Source organism: Tasmannia lanceolata, unplaced genomic scaffold (genome assembly GCF_043159265.1).
Source record: "Tasmannia lanceolata isolate RefF3 unplaced genomic scaffold, GAP_Taslan_0.1 ptg000024l, whole genome shotgun sequence".
In the NCBI taxonomy this organism is placed as follows: domain Eukaryota; kingdom Viridiplantae; phylum Streptophyta; class Magnoliopsida; order Canellales; family Winteraceae; genus Tasmannia; species Tasmannia lanceolata.
The window spans coordinates 6418592-6443622 of NW_027518701.1; the positions used below are offsets into that span (position 1 = coordinate 6418592).

The 25031-nt window shown below is 39.8% G+C and overlaps 2 protein-coding genes and 1 pseudogene across 3 annotated transcripts; all 3 read left to right on the forward strand.

The window, feature by feature from the left end:
- Positions 1 to 642: 642 nt before the first annotated feature.
- Positions 643 to 4310, forward strand: LOC143857271 (zinc finger BED domain-containing protein RICESLEEPER 2-like). Of its 2 annotated transcripts, none has more exons than XM_077367689.1 (7): positions 643 to 891; positions 1468 to 1566; positions 1655 to 1744; positions 2783 to 3255; positions 3360 to 3672; positions 3804 to 3899; positions 4042 to 4310. In XM_077367689.1, the coding sequence occupies exons 3-5, from the start codon at positions 1660 to 1662 to the stop codon at positions 3648 to 3650; spliced, it is 849 nt and encodes a 282-aa protein (XP_077223804.1). In that variant the 5' UTR covers positions 643 to 891; positions 1468 to 1566; positions 1655 to 1659; the 3' UTR covers positions 3651 to 3672; positions 3804 to 3899; positions 4042 to 4310. The 2 variants fall into 2 exon arrangements, with proteins under 2 accessions (XP_077223804.1, XP_077223805.1); XM_077367690.1 differs by having other exon boundaries at positions 1480 to 1566.
- On the forward strand, positions 3651 to 25031 carry LOC143856955 (NADPH-dependent aldo-keto reductase, chloroplastic-like; annotated as a pseudogene).
- LOC143857393 (uncharacterized) lies at positions 6295 to 14207 on the forward strand. Its single transcript, XM_077367821.1, has 3 exons — positions 6295 to 6466; positions 10592 to 13839; positions 13952 to 14207. Exons 2-3 carry the CDS (start codon positions 10762 to 10764, stop codon positions 13958 to 13960), a joined length of 3087 nt encoding a protein of 1028 aa, XP_077223936.1. The 5' UTR covers positions 6295 to 6466; positions 10592 to 10761; the 3' UTR covers positions 13961 to 14207.

Genomic DNA, 25031 nt, shown 5'->3' on the forward strand with positions numbered 1-25031 from the left:
TAATTCCATGAGGATCGATACAATTAATTGACGCATGATGTCTTGCCCATCTAGGCTCATTTTCGACAATTATGGCATTGGACCATAGTGCCCCATATCGCTCACTGAGGCCTTGAGTCTCTCTTTCTTATTCATCGTGTAAGCGGCAACCGGCATTTGTGGAAATTCAGCAAGAAGCATCAGTCTACATCAGTGGACCTTCATCTTGGTTGTCCTTTGTCGTCGGCTTGGATGTGCATTATTTCTAATTATTTGGGGACTTTTTTTATTATCATCAATTGGGGGCATTTGATTGTAATCAAACGTATGTAGATTTTCGATCAATATACATTTGAGGGGGCATGTTAAGATATGTCAAATTATTAGACCTGGCAAACGCGACCCGTGCCCGCGGGTCGACCCGGCCCACCCGCAAATTTGCGGGCACGGGTTGGTTTTTTGGTGACCCGTCAAAACAGACCCGCGGGTCACCCAACCCATAAAAACACGGGTCGGGTCGGGTAAACCCCTCGGGTTTTTAACTTTTTTTTTTACGTTTTTAAATTTTAAAAGAAAAAATTTGATGAAGGGCTCAGATCATTGCTAGGGTTTTAAAGGAGAAAAACGAGAGGCCATTTCTATTTTCTCATTCTCTCTTTTGTTTACACTGTTTTAGGGTTTGAAGGGGGCTCTCTCATTTTCATGGGACAGAACCGAGCATCTTCTCCGATCGGTTCTTTCACGCCGGCGCTCCATTTCCCCTTTCCGACCACCTTCTCCATCATCTTACCCCTTTGAAACCCACCACCACTACAACCAAACCCATTTCATTTTTCCCCATAACCATCATCAGCTCAACCCATTCCAAAACTCATCTTTTTCTCCACCAGATCTGCTCGAGTAGCATTCCAGGTCTGATTTCTACAAATTCCTTTCTCTTCATTAATTTCATTTTTTAGATTTCTCATATGATCTACCGTTTATAATTTACTTTTGTTCGTATGAGAATCTCTATTTTCTAGTGAAATTTCCTGAAATCCTCCGTTATTTATAGATCTGCCAACCGATTTAAGAAAAAAATTCGTGAAGATCAGTTGTAAGCTAGAATCTAAATTCCGAAATTTTGATCTTTATGGCGGTTTATGTGCTTTTCTAGGGCAGAATATCTAGATCTCTTAGCTTAGGTGTTTTATTTTTCTTTCGTTTTTCATGTTACGAGTTAGAGTTCTGAAATTAATTAAATTGGATTCCTGAAAGTTACTGTTAGGATCTTTTCTTTTTGGTGTTTTTAGTGAAATAGAACTGTTTTTTGTATATTTCTCCCCTTTTATTCCTCAAGTAGTCTACTCAGAATATGCGCGTGGCAGTTTGGAAATGGCTTGTTTTAGTTTTGTTCAACACTTGTAAGTATTGAAAGAAGTAAACCCATACTTCTTGATTAGGGCTGATTATTAGTTTCATTTTTTCTGATTGATGTTTTGGTTTCAGTTAATCTTGTAGGTCTGAAAGAGCTAGAAATCTGGATACTTAACTGTTTCAAAAATTCTACTTGAGTTGGTAGCCTTATCTTTCCTTCAAGCATTCAAGGTATGATCCTTCACTCCTTATGTTGTGATGATAATCTAGTCTTCTGGAAACTCTTTTTTAAGCATGTATTTTGAATGTTATTTTGAAGGCCTTATGGAGTCTATGAACACCAACTCTCCTATGAATGAGGAAAGCGATGGCGAAGGTCCTTCTCAAGATCCAAGTATTGCTACTACCGGTAAAAATTCTAAACACAAATCTAGAATTTGGGATGACTTTGAAATCTATGAAGATGAGAATGGAAAAGAGAGAGCAAAGTGCAAGGTATGCCCAAAAAGTTTTGCCATAGGTAGTAATACTCATGGGACTTCAAATTTAAAAAAGTATGTTGAAATGAATGGAAAATGTACAGGACGCACCAATAAGGATGTAAATAAGATGCATATAGGCTATGCTACATCCTTACGTGCCAAAACAATTTCTCAAGAAACTTATCGTGAGAAGGTTGCAATTTCTATTATGAAACATAATTATCCATTTTCATTAGTTGAACATGAAGGTACAAGGGATCTTCACAACTATTTGAATCAAGATGTAACACCCTTTTGTAGGAACACCGCTAAATCTGATTGCTTGAAAATATATAAGAGAGAGAAAGAAAGGCTTAAGCTTGATTTGGGGAGAGTTACAAGTAGGATATGTCTCACTTCATATGTATGGTCATCCATCACAACCGAGGGGTACATTTGTCTTACCGCACATTATATAGATGAGAATTGGATTTTGCATAGTAAAATTCTCAATTTTCGTCACTTCCCCCCTCCACACAACGGTGTCCTTTTGGTAGATAAAGTGTTTCAATTCTTGAAGGATTGGGGAATTGAGAAGAAAAAAATTTCTCTTACTTTAGACAATGCATCTAGCAATGATAGCATGCAAGAAATCTTGAAAAACCAACTTAGTGTGCAAAATGCTTTGTTATGTAAGGGTAATTATTTTCATGTTAGATGTTCGGCACATATCTTGAACTTAATTGTTCAAGATGGTTTGAAGATCGCTAATGTAGCTATACATAAGATTAGAGAAAGTGTCAAGTATGTCAAAGGTTCTGAGGGTAGGATAATAAAGTTTACTGAGTGTTGTGAACAAGTTGGTGTGAGACACTCAATGGGTTTGCGCATGGATGTACCGACTAGGTGGAATGCCAATTTTTTTATGCTTGAAAGTGCCATCAAATATCGTCTCGTATTTCAACGTTATGCTTTGATATGACCAGGGTACAATTATTGTCCATCAACTGATGAATGGAAAAGGGGAGAGGAAATTTGTAAAATGTTGAAGCCGTTTTATGACATTACGATGCTTTTTTCGGGTTCCGATTACCCAACGGCAAACTTATATTTTCAATGTGTGTGGAAGATTCAAATCCGTTTACTTGAAGGGAAGGAAAGTGCAGATGATGTAATTAGTAGAATGGCAAATCAAATGATCCCTAAGTTTGAGAAATATTGGGAGTCTTACAGTGTTGTGCTAGCTATGGCTGCCGTTCTAGATCCTTGGTACAAGATGAATATGGTGGAATTTTGCTATAAGAAGATTGATGACAACACACACAAGGAAAAGGTAGCATGTGTCCGAGTGGCTTTGAGTTCACTTTTTGAAGAATATATTTCCCAATTCTCCGTGGATACCTCGAATCATGCTTCAGCTATGACTAGTTGCGACATTTGTATTGATGATGACTTTAGTGTAAGTTACACTTTTTTAATATTCTTATTGTATTTAATTTTTTAAGAAGTTGAATATCTAATTATCTATTCCCCTTAAATATATTTGATATTTCTCTCATGTAGGAATTTGACTATTATGAGAGTGAATTTTGTACCACTAAGAAGTCAGAATTAGACCTCTACTTGGAGGAGACAAAGTTTGATCATAAACAACATTTGAATGTTTTAGAGTATTGGAAAGACAATGTTGGTAGATATCCTATTCTCTCTAGGATGGCACGTGATCTCATGGGTGTACCAATAACTACCGTTGCTTCGGAATCGGCTTTTAGCATTGGAGCTAAAGTTCTCACTAAATATCGAAGCTCGCTAAGACCAGAAAATGCCGAAGCCATAATTTGCACTCGCAATTGAATGTTTGGGTATGAAGTTCAATGTAAGTTTTAATATTTAGCTTACCTACCATAGTCCATAGCACTACTAATATTTTTTGAAATATTTACGAGTGCTAATAATTACTAGATGAAGATCTTATGGTATTTAATTACTTACATTTGTTAAATGTAGGTGAAGATCCTACTGATGAACAACTCGTAGTACCATTATCCAAGGTTTCTCTTTCGGAATCAAGAGGATCAACTACCACCGATGTCATTTGATTTGGTATAGTTTCTATGCATTGATTTGGTATAGTTTTTATTCGTTGTTTCCCAATAGTTTCTATTCATCAATTTGCTATAGTTTCTATTCATTGTTTTGGTATAGTTTCTATTCATTGATTTGGTATACTTTCTATTCATTGCAGGAGCCTTCTTCATCGTACCGACAGTGGGAGACAACTGTCACAACTCTAAAGCATAAACTCTATGATTAATTTAAATATTTCTATGATGTTTTACTTATGGATTTGATGGGGACTATGTTTCTATGATGTTTCTATGATGCTTTTATGGATTCAGTTTGCTAGTGATATTTTGTTAATGGGGATTACGTTTCTATGATGTTTTTATGGATTCAGTTTGCTCGTGATATTTTGGTAATGAGGATTATGTTTCTATGATGTTTCTAAGATTATATTTTGCTCGCGATGTTTTTTTTTACATTCGAGTTTGCAGAAGCTCGGCCTGGTGAATGGTGTGCTCTTGACTAAGGTATCTTCTCCATCTCACAATTTTGCTTCATTTAATCTAGTTTTTGTTGTAATTGTAGATTGGTAAGGCTTTGAAGAAGCTGTTTGAAGAAGGTGTAGTGAACGTGAGGATTTGCGGATTACCTCCAAACTCTGGTTGGCTTCTTTGATTGAGTAGTAAAACATTAGAGGCACTTGTAGTGTGCTGGTAGCAGTTTGGATTAATTTTTTTTAATACATCCATCCATTTTTTTTCCATATAAACAACGAAAAGTGAATTTCACAGGTGTAGCCATCCTGAAGATATGCTGTGGTAGTGGATATAACTTTGCAAGAGCTGTAGCTTGATTACGTAGACTTGTACCTTGTATGTGCTTCTTGTTTCAATGTTAAATTGTGTACTTGGCAGGTTATCTTTTAGTTAATTGTGTTTAGTAGTATACTTGTAGGTTTATATAGGCTTTGTAGTATAATTAAATGTGTGCCCTCCTGCTGCGAACCAGGCGGAATGCCATCCTGTTTGGCAGCAGAGCAAACTCTTCCAATTTTGTCAATCTAAGGGAATTCACCTGTCTGTAAGCTTTCAAATCATTAGATTGCTCATTTTCTATTTCATATCAATTTATGATTTCTACTTGAATAATTACATACATGTTATGATTCATGCAATGGGTTTTTTGTAGGCTTATTCCCCATTAGGTTCTTCAGGCATGACATGGATCAGATAAAGTGTGATAAAGTGTTATGAATATGGTTGCAGAGAAATTGGGAAAGACACAGGGAAAAGTTGCTCTTCGTTGGGGGCCTTCAAATTGGTCAGAGTGTAGTGACTAAGAGCATAACTGAAGGGAGGATAAAGGAAAATTTTGATATATTTGATTGGTCTATCCCTGAGGACTTGCTCACAAAGTTCTCTGAAATCAAACAGGCAAGTACATATTTTCTTCAACATCAATACTTTACTTCTAACCCAACATAAATATTTTTCTTCCTTAGACCACTTATCATTGCTGATTAATTTGGTTTCCTTGGCTTGTTATCTAGTTGATTTAAGTCTAGGTTGGCTGTTGAAATTAGTTACTGAGCATTTTTGGATACAACACTTACAATTGAATGTAGGCAAGGCGCTTTTGTATCTGCTCTCTTCAACACATTGTAGACACCCCATTTTGACCGGACCCAAGTTCGCTATGCTTGGGCGTGTAGACACCCCATTTTGCTCTGCCTTAAGAAATTAGGGTTTTTCCATCGGTTTTCCAATGTCCTTCCTTCCCGCGTCCGTTTGTTACATTTCTAAATATTTTTGGTCGTTTCCGTCATGTTTCGTATTTTTCCGTTGAGTATTGAGAAGGGTTATTCATGAGAATCCGAGCAAAAGAGAATGTAGGACCCGCTGGTGTGGGACCCGTTTGTGTGGGACCCGCTAGTGTGGGACCCGTTTGTGTGGGACCCGCTGATGTGGGACCCGCTGGTGTGGGACCCGTTTGTGTGGGACCCGCTGATGTGGGACCCGCTTGTGTGGGACCCGCTGATGTGGGACCCGCTTGTGCGGAACCCACAAAGTGGGACTCACCATTAGCATGACTTAACTTTCTCTACCATTTCCACTAACTTCATTTTTCCCTTTAAAATAACATCATTATCTCCATTACCATTATATATTCCATTATTCCCACCACCATTCCCACCATTACCATTATATATTCCATTATCCCCACCACCATTCCCACCATTACCATTATATATTCCATTATTCCCACCACCATTCCCACCATTACCATTATATATTCCATTATTCTCCACCACACCCACCATTCTCATTATTTATTTCCACCTCTCCACTAAGTTTTTCACTATATAAAGAGAGGTGATGAGAAGGAAAAGAGAGAGAGAAAAAAAAAGGAGAGAAGGAAGAGGGAAAAAAAAAAGAAGAGAAAAAAAAAGAGGAGAAGGAAAAAAAAAAAAAGAAGAGAGGGAGAGAAAATAAGAGAGAAAGAGAGAGAGGAAAATATAAAAACAAAGAAGGAAGCGGAGCGGATCGCACGTCGGCCGGATTTTTGGATTTCTTCGGCTCTTGGATTCGGCGAGGAACTCATCACAGGTAGGTACACTGTTTTCGGAATTTTTTAGAATTATTTGGTATATTTTCGGATTTTTGCATGATTTTTAACAAAGAAAACTAAAAGATATACTAAACAGATTCCACAAATAATGAAATTTCGTGGGAAAATAATATGATAATGATACATTCTACCATGAATTTGTGAGAATTTTTGGATTTTGTTTGGTATATTATTTTATGCATTCTTTGAAAATTATCAGATTTTGGGAGAATTGTTACTGATGTCAAATCACAGATACAATTCTCCAAATTTTTACAATAGTCTTAAATTCTATACTTCTTGCTTCTGTAAAATTTTCAAGTGATTTTGATCTTGTTTCATATGAGCTGTAGTGTTAATTCATAATCTGGTTTGAAATTTAAAAAATCCGAAACTGATAGTAAATAGTTTTCTAAATTCATGGAAATCTTACAGCATGCTATTTTCACTTATATCTTACTAATGTAGAAATTTCATGGAATTTAGATTTCTATTTCTAGTAGTTTCTGTGTTATTTTTGCAATCTGGTCTTATTGTTGTTAAATCAAAATTAAATATGAGCTTAATGTACAAATCCACAAAATTCATCCCGTAAGCTGCATGGATACCCATCTTACTGCTGTAGAAATTTTGATTCATTTCGAATTCGTTTGCTACAGTTTCACTTGTAAAAACACTCATATGTTTAAAATTGATAAAATCCATTGAAAATCCGAAATTAATTGAAAATCATCTGAAAATTTCTAAAGAACCTTAAATCTCTGTCACATGTTAACTCATTAATCCATTGAAACAGAAATCTTAGGGTCTTTAGATTTCCCTCGAAAAATGGCCAGTGCATCCATAATCGTATCCCAATTGCAACCAATCTTTGACAATTTAGATATTTAAGCTATAACATGTTATTGGCTCCGAGGTTACTGTCCACGGAAATCCTGAGATCTGCCAGGCAATAAGATGCTATAACCTAAGTATTAAATTGCGCAAGGAAAGAGCGCACGATTCCCTCCCTTGGATGCCATTCTGGGCCGAAATTGGTGTACCCATAGGAGGCATGCTTTGCCTCATATAAAAGTCTTTGACTCATTTGTTTGTGTGATGTTGTTGTCAGTGAGTCTTTGACTTGTGTTTCCATCTCTTTTAGGGAGTCTTTGACTCGTCTATCCTTTAGTTGTTATCAGTGGAGTCTTTGACTCGTTTTTCCACCGCTATTAGAGAGTCATTGACTCATTTGCTCATTTGTACCCTTCTTTAATATTTTTAGTTAGGAGTTTCTCCTTTAGAGTTGTTGATTACTTCGCTTTAATTAGAGGCTAACTCAGTCTTATTAGAGCTTTGCTTGCTTGGGATCTTGGATCGTTTTCTCTCTTCTTGGGACGCTATCTTTCTTGTTATGGTTCGTCTCTTTGAGACGTTAGTTGTTTGTTCGGGGTTTCCCCTTTTGGATTTAGGGCTTTGCCCTAGTTTGTGGTTGTTCTTGCGTGTTCCCTTTAAGATTGAAAACATCTAAAGGTCCTGAGCATTGGAAAAGCTTTAAAATCCAAAAACATTAGAAATTTAAAACTCAAAAACATTTGAAAACTTTAAAAATATCAAAAACATTTGAAAATATAAAAAAACCTTAAAAAATCTGAAGTGTGAGTGTTTCTTTTAGAAGCGTAGTTTGAGAGTTCGTTTCGAACTACGTTGGCTTGATCCTCTTCCGAGGTACGTAGTGCAGCTTGGGATTTACATCCCAAGTCCAGCCAAACTTTTTTTGTAAATAAACGTTTTAAACCTTCTTCAAAAACCTTTAAAACATTGTTTTCAAAAGACCTTCCTCTAGAGTTAGGAGTTTCTCCTCGATAGAGAATTTTAGAGTTAGGGTTTTTCTTTTGATAGGTTGTTTGATTGATTGTTTGCTGTGTGCTTGTTTTAGAGTTAGAGGTCTGTCTTAGAGTTATAGGAGCGCCTCTGTCCGGTCAGTTGGCGATCCACATCGCCGAGTGATGACTAGAGTAGGATACGCTAGTCCACCCTTGGTTTTCCTTAGGAAATACAGCCTAGTCACACATAGGTTGTAAGAACCACCTGCATTAGCTTAGGGCTAATCTGCATTTAGTTAGGGCATATAGGGTGTCATAAAATCCACAATTCACTGAAATTTAAATAATCGTACAAGAAACTTTAATAACCGGTTCGGTCTTTTAGATCGAGTCTAGGATAGAAGTCTAGGTGTCTTAGGCATCCTAGCTTAGAATAGGCGCGAAGAACTACGTTGCCTTGATTCTCGTGGAGGCGGGGATACGTAGGCTTCTTTGGATGAATACCAGGCCATCTGAGGACTCGGGCTAATCACTTTTAAAACTGTTGAAACAATCAAATCACTTAGGATTTTCCATGAAATTAGAATTTTAGGAGAACTTTCACTTAGATTGAATCCAAACCAATTAAGAAATCAAGATACACATTTAGGATTCACATTGAAATTAGATCATAGGATGCATGTCACATAGATAGCACATTAACAGAGAGTTGAATGAGCCATTAAAAATGAATTTAAAAGAGTTAACTTTTGGAATTGAAGACCGATTATCGGGCAGGAATGGTGCATGTGGTGGATAAATCCCCATACCTTCCATTCTTGTAACCAGGTAGCGAGTCTAGATTTCTGGTTAATTATGGGTCCTAGATCCCACATCTAGGTGGCAACTCTGTCAGTCTCTTTTGTGTGGAATTCGGATTGCCTTGGGTTCACATAAAAGATGAATTAAAATTAATAATAAAAGGCACACGCCAATCGCGTGGGTACGAGAGACCAAGAGATAGTGCGTGGCGGCTCTCGCGCCACCACGCCCCTCTCGCGGGATCGGGTCCCACAGACTGGCGACTCTGCTGGGGACCACCTAACTTCATTACAATTCCAAAGGATAACTCATTTGAATCTATTTCAACTGGCTCATGAAAACTCTATCTCTTTTATGCTTGTTAGATTAGTTTGTATGCTTTATTTTCTCATCACATTTACTCAAACTTAATCTAACAAAACCTGAAGGCATCATAGATTGCGCGAACTTATTGCACACACTTACATCACTTTCATCTAAACCCCTGCATCTCACATGCACACACGTCCTATTTTAGGAACCCGGAGTGTTATCTAGCATGGTTGACTGGGATTTCATCACCTGGTGCCTCTGTGCTAGAGAAGCATTCCACCCTTAGCCTAGTACCTTTATGGTACGTAAACGGATCTCTTGTTCACGTACTGATACGCCGGACACTGGTACAGTATATCGAACATGGATTCGCGCTAAGGGAACTCTTGGCCTTACCCCTAGATTAACCCACACATGCATGTAGTATACGAACACATGTGCATCACGTGTGTGAGCCTAGTTTAGGATATCTTACCCAATTGTGTGTGTGAGCCTAGTTTAGGATATCCTACCCATTTGTGTCTAGATTAGGCCGTAGTCCATCTTTCAATGGCTACGATCGGTCCTAGGTACACAAACAAAGTCATGAGTCGAGATCCTCTCTCCACTCCGCTAGATTAGGGTTAGGGTTGATGCCTTCAGGTAACACTGATAAAATGTGCGAAAATTAAAAAACTTTTCCTTTGGGGTTAGGATGTAAATCCCATTCATTTCCAAAGATCTCATAGGATTAGTCATTCATGATCCATCTGTTGAAAGCAATCTTATCCTATCTCATCTCATCTTGATCTCATCTTGTTGTTGATATCCATCATTCAGATTTTAGATCTGGTCCTTGACCCGACTTTTGTCATTCTTATGGCCATGGTCTATTATCTGAGCCATTGATTGATCCATGTTTATCATATATCTTTTACCCCTGGATCATATCGAAATCATTGATGAAAAAGTTTGATCTCACCTGTATTCTTTGAGTGCATGATCGTTGCTGAGATCGAAACTTATTTTGATTAGGGATGTTTATCGTTCCTGACTCTTTCATTCCCAAAAGAAGAACGGTTATACCCAAAGAACACCTTAAGGAATAGATTGAGGATTCTTTACAAATTAACATACCCGTTGATGTATTTCAAGATTACTCTTTTCTCTATTTGTTCAGAATCTTTATCTCATGATTATTGATCTAGTATGTTAACTTCCAATCAGGATTCTGAAAGATAGCAACCATCGCTTCAAAAAAGGGCACCCAAGCTAAACCTACCTGGTCTAGACCTACCTCAATATCTAGACTTGTTCGTCACTTTGATCCCACTGTGTCACCAACAGCACCTTTACCATCTTCACCAGAGTTGTCAGGTTCTTTTGAAGTCAACCAAATGGCTAATGATCCAGTGGACCCCATGATAACTATACAGGAAATGTTGAGAAATATGTGTCGAGATATAGCAGGGTTGAAAGATGAGGTGACTCATCTAAAAGACCAGAGTACTCAAAAGGTCTCTACTTCTAAAGATCCCGCCATTCAGCCTCCTCCGGCCACATCTCCTAACCTCACCAGACCAGTCATCTCTCCCGTAGAGATCGATCTAAAAGATGAGCAATATGCTGGGGAATACTTTGTCCCTCCGGTTAACAAGGAGAATGAGTTGTTCGATAAGTATGAGAAGATGGCTCGTGACATTGAGAGCATGAAGGTTCAAGCGTCCAAGGGATTCGATATTTCTGAATTTCTGATGTCCCCTAATGCCATATTCCCGCCTAAGTTCAAGGCACCAGACTATGACAAATATGATGGAACTGGGTGTCCGAGAAACCACGTCAGATGGTTCATCACTCTTTCCCAGCAGCATGGCTTAAGTCGAGAGCAGATGGCTCATTTGTTTCCTATGTCTCTTATAGGGGTAGCCAAAAGATGGTTTTTGAGGTTGAAACCAGAAGAGATTAGGACATTAGAAGAAATCTCTAACCGATTTGTAGAACAATTCTCCATGGAGGAAGGGATCGAGGTCACTAAAAGAGATCTGAAGCTGTTGAAGCAGAATCCTCAGGAGACATTCACATCTTTCATTAGGCGCTGGAGGCGCAAGTCTGCCCAACTGAGCCATAGAATGTCAGAGGAAGACCAGATAAAGTTGGTCCTCAAGAGCTTGTCCCCGCAGTACTTTCACTTCATGGCGCCGCAGCACTATCAGAATTTCGATCATTTGATTAAGACCGGCACCCAGATCGAGGATGCTATTGCTAAGGGCCTCCGAGCCAAAACGCTATCTGATGTCCGAGAGGGGAAGAGGCCTATGATCCAACCGAAGGAAGTACAAGCAGTCAGTTATACCAGACCAGTGGCCAAGCCTGTTGATGAAGTTGTTAGACCAATGGTGACGAAGCAGTTCAGGCAGTTTGACCCATTACCATTTCCACTGCCCATGATACTTAAGAAGTTGATCAGAGACAAGAAGATCAGACTTCCGGATGTCAAACCTGTACCTAATCCGCTGCCCGGAAACTGGAGAAGGGATCAATACTGTGAATATCACAGGGGCCCGGGACACATGACTGAGAACTGTTTGGCCTTGAAGCACGCGATTCAGAACATGATCGATAAAGATGAGCTTGCAGTTGAAAGGCCGAATATCACTCAGAATCCTCTCCCCAACCACCGTGCTGTTGCTCCTCCCACTACAAACGCTATCTTTGTAGATGAGCCCATCCTTGATCCCTCTGCTCTCATTTGCGCTATTACATCTGATAAAACATATGTTTTGAACTTTGACGATGAAGAGCTCAGAGAATTCAGAGAAAAAGAACCTTATGTGCTGTCGTTTGACGATGCTGAACTCGCTGAGTCATCTTCAGCCCAGTCATATGCGCTTCAGAATGTTGGTCTGGAAGAAGCAAAGGAAGCCACCTATGTTCTAAGGATGGAGGACTTTGAAGAGGATGTCAGTAATGCACCTTATGTTTTCAGAACGGACGAAGACGAACTGCTATTGCTGGATGATCAGTGTAACGAGATGCGTCACATGACCCGAGGTGGGCGAGTGTTCAAACCACCAGAATTGAGTGTAGAAAACCCGGCAGGGGTTGCAAGAAACTCAGAAAATCAGAGGCAGAATAAAGTGAGCGCAGACGAAGAAGATGAGAGCCTGTTAAAGCAGCTGAAGAAGACTCAGGCTAATATCTCGGTATGGGGTTTACTAATGGCCTCATCGAAGCACAGAAAGCTAGTCCTTCAAGAGCTTAATGCAGCACAAGTTTCTGTTAATACCTCACCTGACGAGCTTGTCAGTCTCGTAGCCATGGCCAGAGCTGCGAAAACATTGTCATTCGCTGATGACGATTTACCTCCTGAGGGCCGAGACCATACTAAGCCTCTTAAAATCACAGTCTTCTGTAACAAGAAGAAGGTGCCAGAGGTGTTGGTTGACAACGGCTCTGCACTGAATGTTTGCCCATTAAGCACCGCAGCAACCCTGGGGTTCAGTCCTGAGAATTTTATTCCATCAGAGCAGGGTATTCTAGCATATGATGGCACTCGCCGAGATGTAATCGGGACTTTGGTCACTGAGATACAGATTGGCGGAGAAGACTTTGAGGTAGAATTTCAAGTCTTAGATATTAAGGCTTCATTCTTACTGTTGCTTGGCCGTCCTTGGATGCACAAGGTCGGGGTTGTTCCGTCTACTCTCCACCAAAAACTGAAGTTCATTCGCAGGAACAGAGTGATAACAGTAAAGGGGGATCCTGATCTCGAGATAGGGCAGATCACTCCGGACATAACTGGGGAAAGATCCAAAGATGTCAATTTGACGGGGTTTTCACTAGAGGTAACTACGATCACTTTCAAAGAGGCTTTGAATGAGGAAATTTGTTTCCTGACCAGTACGAATTCGAATGTCATCAGAATGATTCGCCGACAGGGCTATATGCCAGGCGCCGGGTTAGGCAAATATCATCAAGGTTTGACCGAGTTTCCTGTGTTCAAAACATTCAATGGTTTGTTCGGACTGGGTTACAAGCCTACAAAGAAGGAAATTGTAGAGATGAAGCAGTTGATGCTGAAATGGGCAGAAAACCGTCGTCGGGGCTTGGGGCTACCAATGGCACCCATTGATTTGAAAATGAACGGTCGATTCCGAAAAGAAGGCGCAGCCTTTCCTTTCTGTGGCTTTGCAGAGTTTTGGTTGGATGAGAGCACAGGTCAGATGCTTCCGGGGTTTGAGATTTTCTTCGATCTTGAGCTAGAAGATGAGCCAGTGGGTATGCAGATTGTAGAGACAGAGTCTGAGGCTGATTGGACAGAGCACATAGAGCCGAGTCTTCTGAATTCACTTTTCCAAGAAGGGTCACAGACTGTGGCCGTGATTGGCAGGAGCCCGCTGATACTTGACCCAACTCGTCTTATCACCCCGGCTGAGGAACCTCTGACTAACTGGACTTCTCAAGTCCTACCCCAGGTTATTTTCCAGTACAAACGAATCCCTTCAGAAGAGTCAGTCGTCCATAAATACGTGTCAGTCTCCGGGTTTGATTCAGAGTCTATATCTTCTAATGAGTCTTTTGATGCAGGTACCATAGAGGACCATTCACCTGAGATCGGCGACGTTTCTTCCTTTTCAAGCGAGATTGAGTTGGAGTCTGTTCATAATAAAGCATCTGTTGCTGTTTCCTTTTATAGTTCTGAGTCAGTTGACGCAGGTGTCAACATTTCCATCGAGTCTGTAAAAATGAGTCCAAAGTTCATTGTACCCCCCGATGAGGGTAATTCGTCTGTTGATGTATATGATTCAAATTCCAATGAAATGAAGGATTCTTCTTTTGAGTACATTCCTGTCTCTATTTCATCTGCTGAATCTGCTATAAAATCTGATAATCTTAATAATAACAATCAAGACTCCCCCTCTGATGAGGATGCCGACAAAACTCCCCCTGAAATCAGACATATGATCCAACAGGAGGAGAGTCGCCGAGCAAAACCACTTGATGAGGAAGTTGAAACTGTGAATATTGGTGATGAAACCTCAATTAAGGAAATAAAGATTGGCAAAACTTTATCCCCTGAAGAACGCGAGGAATTGATCACCCTGCTTAAAGAGTTCAAAGAAGTTTTTGCTTGGTCTTACGATGATATGCCAGGATTAAGTGAGGAAATCGTCCAGCACAGATTACCCTTAATCCTTGGTGCTAAGCCAAAGAAGCAAAAACTCCGAAAGCTCAAAACAGAATGGGAGTTGAAAGTCTATGAAGAAGTGAAGAAATTGTTAGAAGTAAAATTCATCCAGGTGGTGGAATATCCTGAATGGCTCGCTAACATAGTACCGGTGCCCAAAAAGGACGGGAAAGTCAGAATGTGTGTTGATTTTAGAGATTTAAATAAAGCAAGTCCTAAAGATGACTTTCCTCTTCCAAGCATTGATCTCTTGGTGGATAACACTGCTGGGCATGCTCTTTTATCCTTTATGGATGGATTCTCAGGGTACAATCAGATTAAAATGGCACCTGAAGACATGTTGAAGACAGCGTTCATCACTCAGTGGGGTACATATTGCTACAGAGTGATGCCGTTTGGCTTGAAAAATGCTGGTGCTACATATCAGAGAGCCGCCACGACTCTTCTTCATGATATGATTCACAAAGAGGTTGAAGTTTACGTTGATGACATGATCGTAAAGGGGAAGACTCGGCCTGAGCACACTGTTGCCCTGAGAAAGTTTTTTGAGCGGATCAGGAAGTATCAGCTTCGTCTGAACCCGAGTAAATGTGTATTTGGCGTTACGTCAGGGAAACTCTTGGGGTTTATGGTCAGCGAAAGAGGGATCGAAGTGGACCCGCAAAAGATCAAGGCGATTCAAGAAATGCAGCCGCCGACGACAGAAAGGCAGATCCGAGGTTTCCTTGGCAAAGTTCAGTATCTGAGACGGTTCATAGCACATCTGACGATGACGTGTGAACCCATTTTCAAGCTTCTGAAGAAGAATTCCTTGAAGAAGTGGAATGAAGAGTGTCAGGAGGCTTTTGAAAAGGTTAAGCAATGCCTATCCTTGCCCCCTGTTCTTTCACCAGTTATTCCAGGCCAGCCGTTGCTGTTGTACTTATCTATCACGGATACAGCGATGGGTTGCATGCTTGCTCAGCAGGATCTTGAGTCTAAGAAAGAAAGACCCATTTACTACATCAGCAAGAAGATGCTAGAGTATGAATTAAAATACACTGTTTTGGAGAAGACTTGTCTCGCATTAGTTTGGGCAACCCAGAGGCTTAGACATTATTTGCTTTCAAACAAGGTTCTTCTGCTTTCACGAATGGACCCTCTAAAGTACTTGTTTGAGAAACCTGCCCTTACAGGAAGGACTGCAAGGTGGTTATTGTTATTGTCTGAGTTCGACATCAGTTATGTCACTCAGAAATCAGTTAAGGGGCGGGTTATAGCTGAACAATTGGCCGATGCTCCAGTTGAGGAGAATGCTGTTCTAAGAGCCGAATTCCCTGATGAAGAAATTATGGATATCGAAGAAGAAGAGGTTCTCAGTACCAAGTGGTTAATGTACTTTGATGGAGCCGTAAACAGTCGTGGGCAAGGAGTAGGTGCAGTCTTGGTCTCTCCGAAGAAAGAATACATTCCTATCTCCATCAAGTTGCAGTTCGAGTGCACCAACAACATGGCAGAGTACGAAGCCTGTATTGCCGGACTTGAAGCAGCCTTAGCATTGCAGATTCAAGATATTGATGTGTTCGGGGATTCCATCCTGATCATTTACCAGATTAATGGGCAATGGAAAACTCGAGAAGATAGATTGATCCCTTATAATATGTATTTGGAATCTCTAGTCCAAAAATTCAAGAGCGTCACATTTACTCACTTATCAAGGACCAGAAATCATTTTGCTGATGCTTTGGCCACTTTGGCCTCGATGTTAGATATCTCCGCTACAATGGAAGTTCAACCGTTAGCCATCAGACTGCAATGGGCCCCTGCGCACGTAAATGCTATAGAGATTTCAGCTAGATGTCCAGATGGGAAGCCTTGGTACACAGATATCAGAAACCTCATTTCAGGCAAGGGTCATCCTCCGGAAGCTTCAAGCAAGGAAAGGAAAACTCTCCAGAAGTTATCTGCGAATTTCATCATTTGCGGTGAAGAGCTATATAGAAGGTCATTTGATGGCATACAACTCCTTTGTGTTGATGAAGATAAAGCTGCAGAACTTATTGAGCAGACTCATGAGGGTGTTTGTGGACCTCATATGAACGGGAAGATGCTATCTAGAAAGATCCTTAGACTTGGATTCTATTGGCCTACAATGGAAACAGACTGCTTCGCATTTGTAAGAAAATGCCATAAGTGTCAAGTCTATGCGAATCTTATTCATGTTCCTCCTTCGGAGTTGCACTCCCTGACTTCGCCGTGGCCGTTTTCGGTATGGGGAATAGACATCATTGGGAAGATTTATCCGAGATCCTCGAGCGGACATGAGTACATTCTGGTGGCTATTGATTATTTCACAAAGTGGATAGAGGCTGCATCTTATGCTTCCATCACTTCGAACACAGTTGCGAAGTTCATCCGTACCAATATAATTTGCAGATACGGAGTACCTCACGAGTTGATTTCAGATAATGGATCACATTTCAAGAAAGAAGTGTTACACCTGTGTGAAGAGTTCAGGATAAGGCATCACAAGTCGTCTCCTTACAGGCCGCAGACGAATGGGGCCGTTGAAGCAACAAATAAGAACATCAAAGTCATTATCAGTAAGATGACTGAGACATATAAGGACTGGTCGAACAAACTTCCTTATGCCTTATGGGCTTATAGAACATCGATCAGGTCTTCAACAGGCGTGACTCCGTATTCTTTGGTGTACGGAATGGAGGCTGTTCTCCCTGTTGAGTTAAGAATCCCCTCTTTGAGAGTGATGGTGGAGGCCGATCTGCCAGAGTCAGAATGGGCGAAGGCCAGACACAATGAGCTACAGATGATAGATGAGAAGAGGCTGAGAGCCTTATATCATATCCAAGGATATCAGAGACGGATTGAGAGAGCTTTCAATAAGAAGGTTCGTGTCCGAGATTTGAAGCCTGGAGATCTTGTATTGAAGTCCTACAGGGCACCGGTATTTGACCCAAGAGGAAAGTTCAGGCCAAACTGGTCTGGTCCTTACATTGTTGATGAAGTCCTGCCTGGAAAAGCCGTAAGACTGCTCAATGAAAATGGAGAAAAATTAAATGAACCTACAAACCTGGATCAATTAAAAAAATATTATGCTTAAGTACACCAGGAGGCCATCCTTGGACGATTTGAGCTTCAAGCCAATACCCAAATGTTTTAAACTATTTGCAAACCCGTTGGGCCTAGAAAAAAATGAATAATGAAACCCCTTTCCGCTAAAAGAACCTGTGAGCCAAAAGCAAAATCAAAATTTCTTTGTTAAACTTAAACCAGGGGCATCTTTTATGACTTTCGTCATAAAAGATTTTAAACCCGAACTACGCGTGACCTGATTCCCAATTTCTTTAAGGATACGTAGGCAGTCTGGAGGATCCAGATTCGGTCCAGATACATGCAAACATACCAAAGTCTAACCGGTTTGAACCTAAGCCCACCCGAAAGTCCTTCTGGTGTACTCAGGCCCAGGTTTGTAGAGAAACAGAAAGAAAGAAAAATGATGGAGTCTTAGACCCGCTAGACTGAAAACCCGCAAGGGCGGTCTAGGCAAAAGTTAGGGTCATTCACCCGCTAAGCTGAAAACCCGAAAGGACGGCTTAGGCAAAAATCAGGGTGCTGAGCCTGCTGGATGGAAAATCTGCAAGGGCAGACAGTCCAGGCAAAAATTAAGGCATATGGTCCGCCGAATCGAAAACCTGAAAAGGCGATTTGGTCATGGCAGTGACTTCATGGAGAGAGGACAAGGCTTTAAAAAGCCAGCTAAACTTTCGATTTTCTCTGGCACCTTCTCAAAGTCTAAGTAAGCACCATCAAGACTTCTTTTGGTACTCTTTGAGCCAGAGAAGTTGAAATCGAGCAATCTGAAGGGAGGATAACCATGGCAGAAATCCTGAAAAGAGGGTTGAAACACCTTTAAACACGGTATTCAAAAGACTCTAAGAGAGTGGCTTTTACCATTTTTTTTGTTTAAAAAAAAAAAAAAAAAAAAAAAAAAAAACCCTATCAGACTAAGAAGCAGATTTCAGTCTATCTTGGTATTTGAGTCAGGTGTCCGTCAATGTCCTCGTTCGTTGTTTGTCAAAGTCTTTCCTTTGTCAAGTCGAGTTCAATTCTTCAGAGTCCTGTTCCTCCCCAAGCCGGGGTGGCAAAAAAAAAAAAAAAGAGAGAGGAGGGAAAGCAGAACTCTCAGAGAAGCAGAGAATTTATGGCCCCTGTGAACAAGTGCAAAGCAGAGCAATTCAGAGGTTGATAGGCTTTCAGCCCAATTCCAGCATTAGCAGATGGTAGTGATGAAGCAGGATTTTGAGCAGAACCATGTTCTTGTATTTTTAAGAGCCTTATAAGCCCAAGTGTTCATCAGAAAAGTTTGTAACCCCAAGTGTACATTAATGAAAGCCTTTGGCCCATTTTTCTTGTGTTGCTCTCCAAATGAATTTTGTTATGGAAGTAATCATACTAGGGGCATCTTTTATGACTCACGTCATAAAAGATGTCAAATACACATTGATATTTGAAATGGACATTCTCCTCAAATAGAGACTAGAGAGTTTGAACACGCTCTTTTTGTTCAAGCTCTCCTGTCGAGTATTTGGCTCGTGTTGCTTTGGTAAAGCTTCAATCTCTAAAAATAAAAAATAAAATAAAAATAATAAAAAAAATAATAATAATAAGAATGACTCTTTGAGTGTGACATTTGGGACTTTTTAAGTGTCCGCAGTGTGTCCCTACCTAACAAGTTGGGAGTCAGGCATACCTGCGAGGGGGTTTGTATGGATCCGTGTTGCATGACGGGCATACAAATCTGGATTTATATGGAACCGTGTTACACCACGGGCATATAAATCTGGGGTCTTATGAGATAATTTAGCAATTCCTTTGTTGATGTGAGACTCTTTGAGTAGTTAAGACCCTTCGAGTGTTACAGACTCTTCGGGTAGTTGAGACTCTTTGAGTATAAATGTTTTGTGTTGATTTGAGACTCTTTGAGTAGTTGAGACCCTTCGAGTGTTACAGACTCTTCGGGTAGTTGAGACTCTTTGAGTATTAAATGTTTTGTGTTGATTTGAGACTCTTTGAGTAGTTGAGACCCTTCGAGTGTTACAGACTCTTCGGGTAATTGAGACTCTTTGAGTATAAATGTTTGGTGTTGATTTGAGACTCTTTGAGTAGTTGAGACCCTTCGAGTGTTACAGATTCTTCGGGTAGTTGAGACTCTTTGAGTATAAATGTTTTGTGTTGATTTGAGACTCTTTGAGTAGTTGAGACCCTTCGAGTGTTGCAGACTCTTCGGGTAATTGAGACTCTTTGAGTATAAATGTTTGGTGTTGATTTGAGACTCTTTGAGTAATTGAGACCCTTCGAGTGTTACAGATTCTTCGGGTAGTTGAGACTCTTTGAGTATAAATGTTTTGTGTTGATTTGAGACTCTTTGAGTAGTTGAGACCCTTCGAGTGTTGCAGACTCTTCGGGTAGTTGAGGCTCTTTGAGTATAAATGTGTTTTGTGTTGATTTGAGACTCTTTGAGTAGTTGAGACCCTTCGAGTGTTGCAGACTCTTCGGGTAGTTGAGGCTCTTTGAGTATAAATGTGTTTTGTGTTGATTTGAGACTCTTTGAGTAGTTGAGACCCTTCGAGTGTTGCAGACTCTTCGAGTAGTTGAGACTCTTTGAGTATAAATGTTTTGTGTTGATTTGAGACTCTTTGAGTAGTTGAGACCCTTCGAGTGTTACAGACTCTTCGGGTAGTTGAGACTCTTTGAGTATAAATGTTTCGCGTTAATTTGAGACTCTTTGAGTAGTTAAGGCCCTTTGAGTATTACAGACTCTTCGGGTAGTTGAGGCTCTTTGAGTATAAAGATTTCTGTGTGTTTGAAGCTCTCTGAGTGATTGATTTGAGACTCTATGAGTGTTACATACTCTTTGAGTAATTTGATTTGATATTCTTTGAAGGGTTGATTTACGTCTGCATCGATAGTGGTCTGCTTTCTTTGAGGTAATTTCATTGGGTTCGTTTTCTTAAAAGCTTTGTTATAAAAGAGTATGTTTGTGTTTGCTTTAATAGAGTCTTTGCGTATTGATTTAAATAGTTGAGTTGTGAGTATTAGAGAGAAGCCATCTCACTGAGATGTCGTGATTGCCGAGTTATGGGTCGGTGAGAGGTTATCTCCCATTTGCTTGTTGTTTATGAGTCTCTTAATGTTACTTTGTTGTGTGCCCTTGTGAATACCATCCTTAGAACCCGAAAACCCAAAAAATTGCTTTGCTTTCGGGTCAGCCAAAATGTGTCGTCTGTTCAGCTTTGCCATTCGCGTGTTACACAGGCTTTGCCAAAGAGGGGCATCTGTAGACACCCCATTTTGACCGGACCCAAGTTCGCTATGCTTGGGCGTGTAGACACCCCATTTTGCTCTGCCTTAAGAAATTAGGGTTTTTCCATCGGTTTTCCAATGTCCTTCCTTCCCGCGTCCGTTTGTTACATTTCTAAATATTTTTGGTCGTTTCCGTCATGTTTCGTATTTTTCCGTTGAGTATTGAGAAGGGTTATTCATGAGAATCCGAGCAAAAGAGAATGTAGGACCCGCTGGTGTGGGACCCGTTTGTGTGGGACCCGCTAGTGTGGGACCCGTTTGTGTGGGACCCGCTGATGTGGGACCCGCTGGTGTGGGACCCGTTTGTGTGGGACCCGCTGATGTGGGACCCGCTTGTGTGGGACCCGCTGATGTGGGACCCGCTTGTGCGGAACCCACAAAGTGGGACTCACCATTAGCATGACTTAACTTTCTCTACCATTTCCACTAACTTCATTTTTCCCTTTAAAATAACATCATTATCTCCATTACCATTATATATTCCATTATTCCCACCACCATTCCCACCATTACCATTATATATTCCATTATCCCCACCACCATTCCCACCATTACCATTATATATTCCATTATTCCCACCACCATTCCCACCATTACCATTATATATTCCATTATTCTCCACCACACCCACCATTCTCATTATTTATTTCCACCTCTCCACTAAGTTTTTCACTATATAAAGAGAGGTGATGAGAAGGAAAAGAGAGAGAGAAAAAAAAAGGAGAGAAGGAAGAGGGAAAAAAAAAAGAAGAGAAAAAAAAAGAGGAGAAGGAAAAAAAAAAAAAGAAGAGAGGGAGAGAAAATAAGAGAGAAAGAGAGAGAGGAAAATATAAAAACAAAGAAGGAAGCGGAGCGGATCGCACGTCGGCCGGATTTTTGGATTTCTTCGGCTCTTGGATTCGGCGAGGAACTCATCACAGGTAGGTACACTGTTTTCGGAATTTTTTAGAATTATTTGGTATATTTTCGGATTTTTGCATGATTTTTAACAAAGAAAACTAAAAGATATACTAAACAGATTCCACAAATAATGAAATTTCGTGGGAAAATAATATGATAATGATACATTCTACCATGAATTTGTGAGAATTTTTGGATTTTGTTTGGTATATTATTTTATGCATTCTTTGAAAATTATCAGATTTTGGGAGAATTGTTACTGATGTCAAATCACAGATACAATTCTCCAAATTTTTACAATAGTCTTAAATTCTATACTTCTTGCTTCTGTAAAATTTTCAAGTGATTTTGATCTTGTTTCATATGAGCTGTAGTGTTAATTCATAATCTGGTTTGAAATTTAAAAAATCCGAAACTGATAGTAAATAGTTTTCTAAATTCATGGAAATCTTACAGCATGCTATTTTCACTTATATCTTACTAATGTAGAAATTTCATGGAATTTAGATTTCTATTTCTAGTAGTTTCTGTGTTATTTTTGCAATCTGGTCTTATTGTTGTTAAATCAAAATTAAATATGAGCTTAATGTACAAATCCACAAAATTCATCCCGTAAGCTGCATGGATACCCATCTTACTGCTGTAGAAATTTTGATTCATTTCGAATTCGTTTGCTACAGTTTCACTTGTAAAAACACTCATATGTTTAAAATTGATAAAATCCATTGAAAATCCGAAATTAATTGAAAATCATCTGAAAATTTCTAAAGAACCTTAAATCTCTGTCACATGTTAACTCATTAATCCATTGAAACAGAAATCTTAGGGTCTTTAGATTTCCCTCGAAAAATGGCCAGTGCATCCATAATCGTATCCCAATTGCAACCAATCTTTGACAATTTAGATATTTAAGCTATAACATGTTATTGGCTCCGAGGTTACTGTCCACGGAAATCCTGAGATCTGCCAGGCAATAAGATGCTATAACCTAAGTATTAAATTGCGCAAGGAAAGAGCGCACGATTCCCTCCCTTGGATGCCATTCTGGGCCGAAATTGGTGTACCCATAGGAGGCATGCTTTGCCTCATATAAAAGTCTTTGACTCATTTGTTTGTGTGATGTTGTTGTCAGTGAGTCTTTGACTTGTGTTTCCATCTCTTTTAGGGAGTCTTTGACTCGTCTATCCTTTAGTTGTTATCAGTGGAGTCTTTGACTCGTTTTTCCACCGCTATTAGAGAGTCATTGACTCATTTGCTCATTTGTACCCTTCTTTAATATTTTTAGTTAGGAGTTTCTCCTTTAGAGTTGTTGATTACTTCGCTTTAATTAGAGGCTAACTCAGTCTTATTAGAGCTTTGCTTGCTTGGGATCTTGGATCGTTTTCTCTCTTCTTGGGACGCTATCTTTCTTGTTATGGTTCGTCTCTTTGAGACGTTAGTTGTTTGTTCGGGGTTTCCCCTTTTGGATTTAGGGCTTTGCCCTAGTTTGTGGTTGTTCTTGCGTGTTCCCTTTAAGATTGAAAACATCTAAAGGTCCTGAGCATTGGAAAAGCTTTAAAATCCAAAAACATTAGAAATTTAAAACTCAAAAACATTTGAAAACTTTAAAAATATCAAAAACATTTGAAAATATAAAAAAACCTTAAAAAATCTGAAGTGTGAGTGTTTCTTTTAGAAGCGTAGTTTGAGAGTTCGTTTCGAACTACGTTGGCTTGATCCTCTTCCGAGGTACGTAGTGCAGCTTGGGATTTACATCCCAAGTCCAGCCAAACTTTTTTTGTAAATAAACGTTTTAAACCTTCTTCAAAAACCTTTAAAACATTGTTTTCAAAAGACCTTCCTCTAGAGTTAGGAGTTTCTCCTCGATAGAGAATTTTAGAGTTAGGGTTTTTCTTTTGATAGGTTGTTTGATTGATTGTTTGCTGTGTGCTTGTTTTAGAGTTAGAGGTCTGTCTTAGAGTTATAGGAGCGCCTCTGTCCGGTCAGTTGGCGATCCACATCGCCGAGTGATGACTAGAGTAGGATACGCTAGTCCACCCTTGGTTTTCCTTAGGAAATACAGCCTAGTCACACATAGGTTGTAAGAACCACCTGCATTAGCTTAGGGCTAATCTGCATTTAGTTAGGGCATATAGGGTGTCATAAAATCCACAATTCACTGAAATTTAAATAATCGTACAAGAAACTTTAATAACCGGTTCGGTCTTTTAGATCGAGTCTAGGATAGAAGTCTAGGTGTCTTAGGCATCCTAGCTTAGAATAGGCGCGAAGAACTACGTTGCCTTGATTCTCGTGGGGGCGGGGATACGTAGGCTTCTTTGGATGAATACCAGGCCATCTGAGGACTCGGGCTAATCACTTTTAAAACTGTTGAAACAATCAAATCACTTAGGATTTTCCATGAAATTAGAATTTTAGGAGAACTTTCACTTAGATTGAATCCAAACCAATTAAGAAATCAAGATACACATTTAGGATTCACATTGAAATTAGATCATAGGATGCATGTCACATAGATAGCACATTAACAGAGAGTTGAATGAGCCATTAAAAATGAATTTAAAAGAGTTAACTTTTGGAATTGAAGACCGATTATCGGGCAGGAATGGTGCATGTGGTGGATAAATCCCCATACCTTCCATTCTTGTAACCAGGTAGCGAGTCTAGATTTCTGGTTAATTATGGGTCCTAGATCCCACATCTAGGTGGCGACTCTGTCAGTCTCTTTTGTGTGGAATTCGGATTGCCTTGGGTTCACATAAAAGATGAATTAAAATTAATAATAAAAGGCACACGCCAATCGCGTGGGTACGAGAGACCAAGAGATAGTGCGTGGCGGCTCTCGCGCCACCACGCCCCTCTCGCGGGATCGGGTCCCACACACATCTAATAATCTTTTTATGTTATCTAATGATGCAGAGACGTCTAATTGATGGTCAGTTTCTTATTCATGAGCTTGGTCCTTACAAAAATGTCGAAGAACTATGGGATGGTGAAATTTAAGGGACCAATCTATTTTGTTGTATTGATAAGTTTAGATTTCTCATGCTTGCTTGAGAATCTCAGAAGAGGTTTGAATTTGTCCGAACACACATGTTCAATGTTATTGTTTTACATTTGAACTACTGTAGCTTTTGAAGTCTGTTTTTAGCACACAAGTTCAGTGCCACTGTTCTATATTTGAATTAATAAAGCTTATTTGAAGTATTGTCGATA

What these genes read in the sequence shown, in the direction of transcription:
- LOC143857271 (XM_077367689.1), top strand. Translation starts at nt 1,660, where the DNA reads ATGGAGTCTATGAACACCAACTCTCCTATGAATGAGGAAAGCGATGGC. An exon ending in TCCAAGTATTGCTACTACCG is followed by an intron (nt 1,745 to 2,782) that starts GTAAAAATTCTA and finishes TGATATGACCAG; the next exon opens with GGTACAATTATTGTCCATCA. An exon ending in GTATTGATGATGACTTTAGT is followed by an intron (nt 3,256 to 3,359) that starts GTAAGTTACACT and finishes TCTCTCATGTAG; the next exon opens with GAATTTGACTATTATGAGAG.
- LOC143857393 (XM_077367821.1), top strand. Translation starts at nt 10,762, where the DNA reads ATGGCTAATGATCCAGTGGACCCCATGATAACTATACAGGAAATGTTG.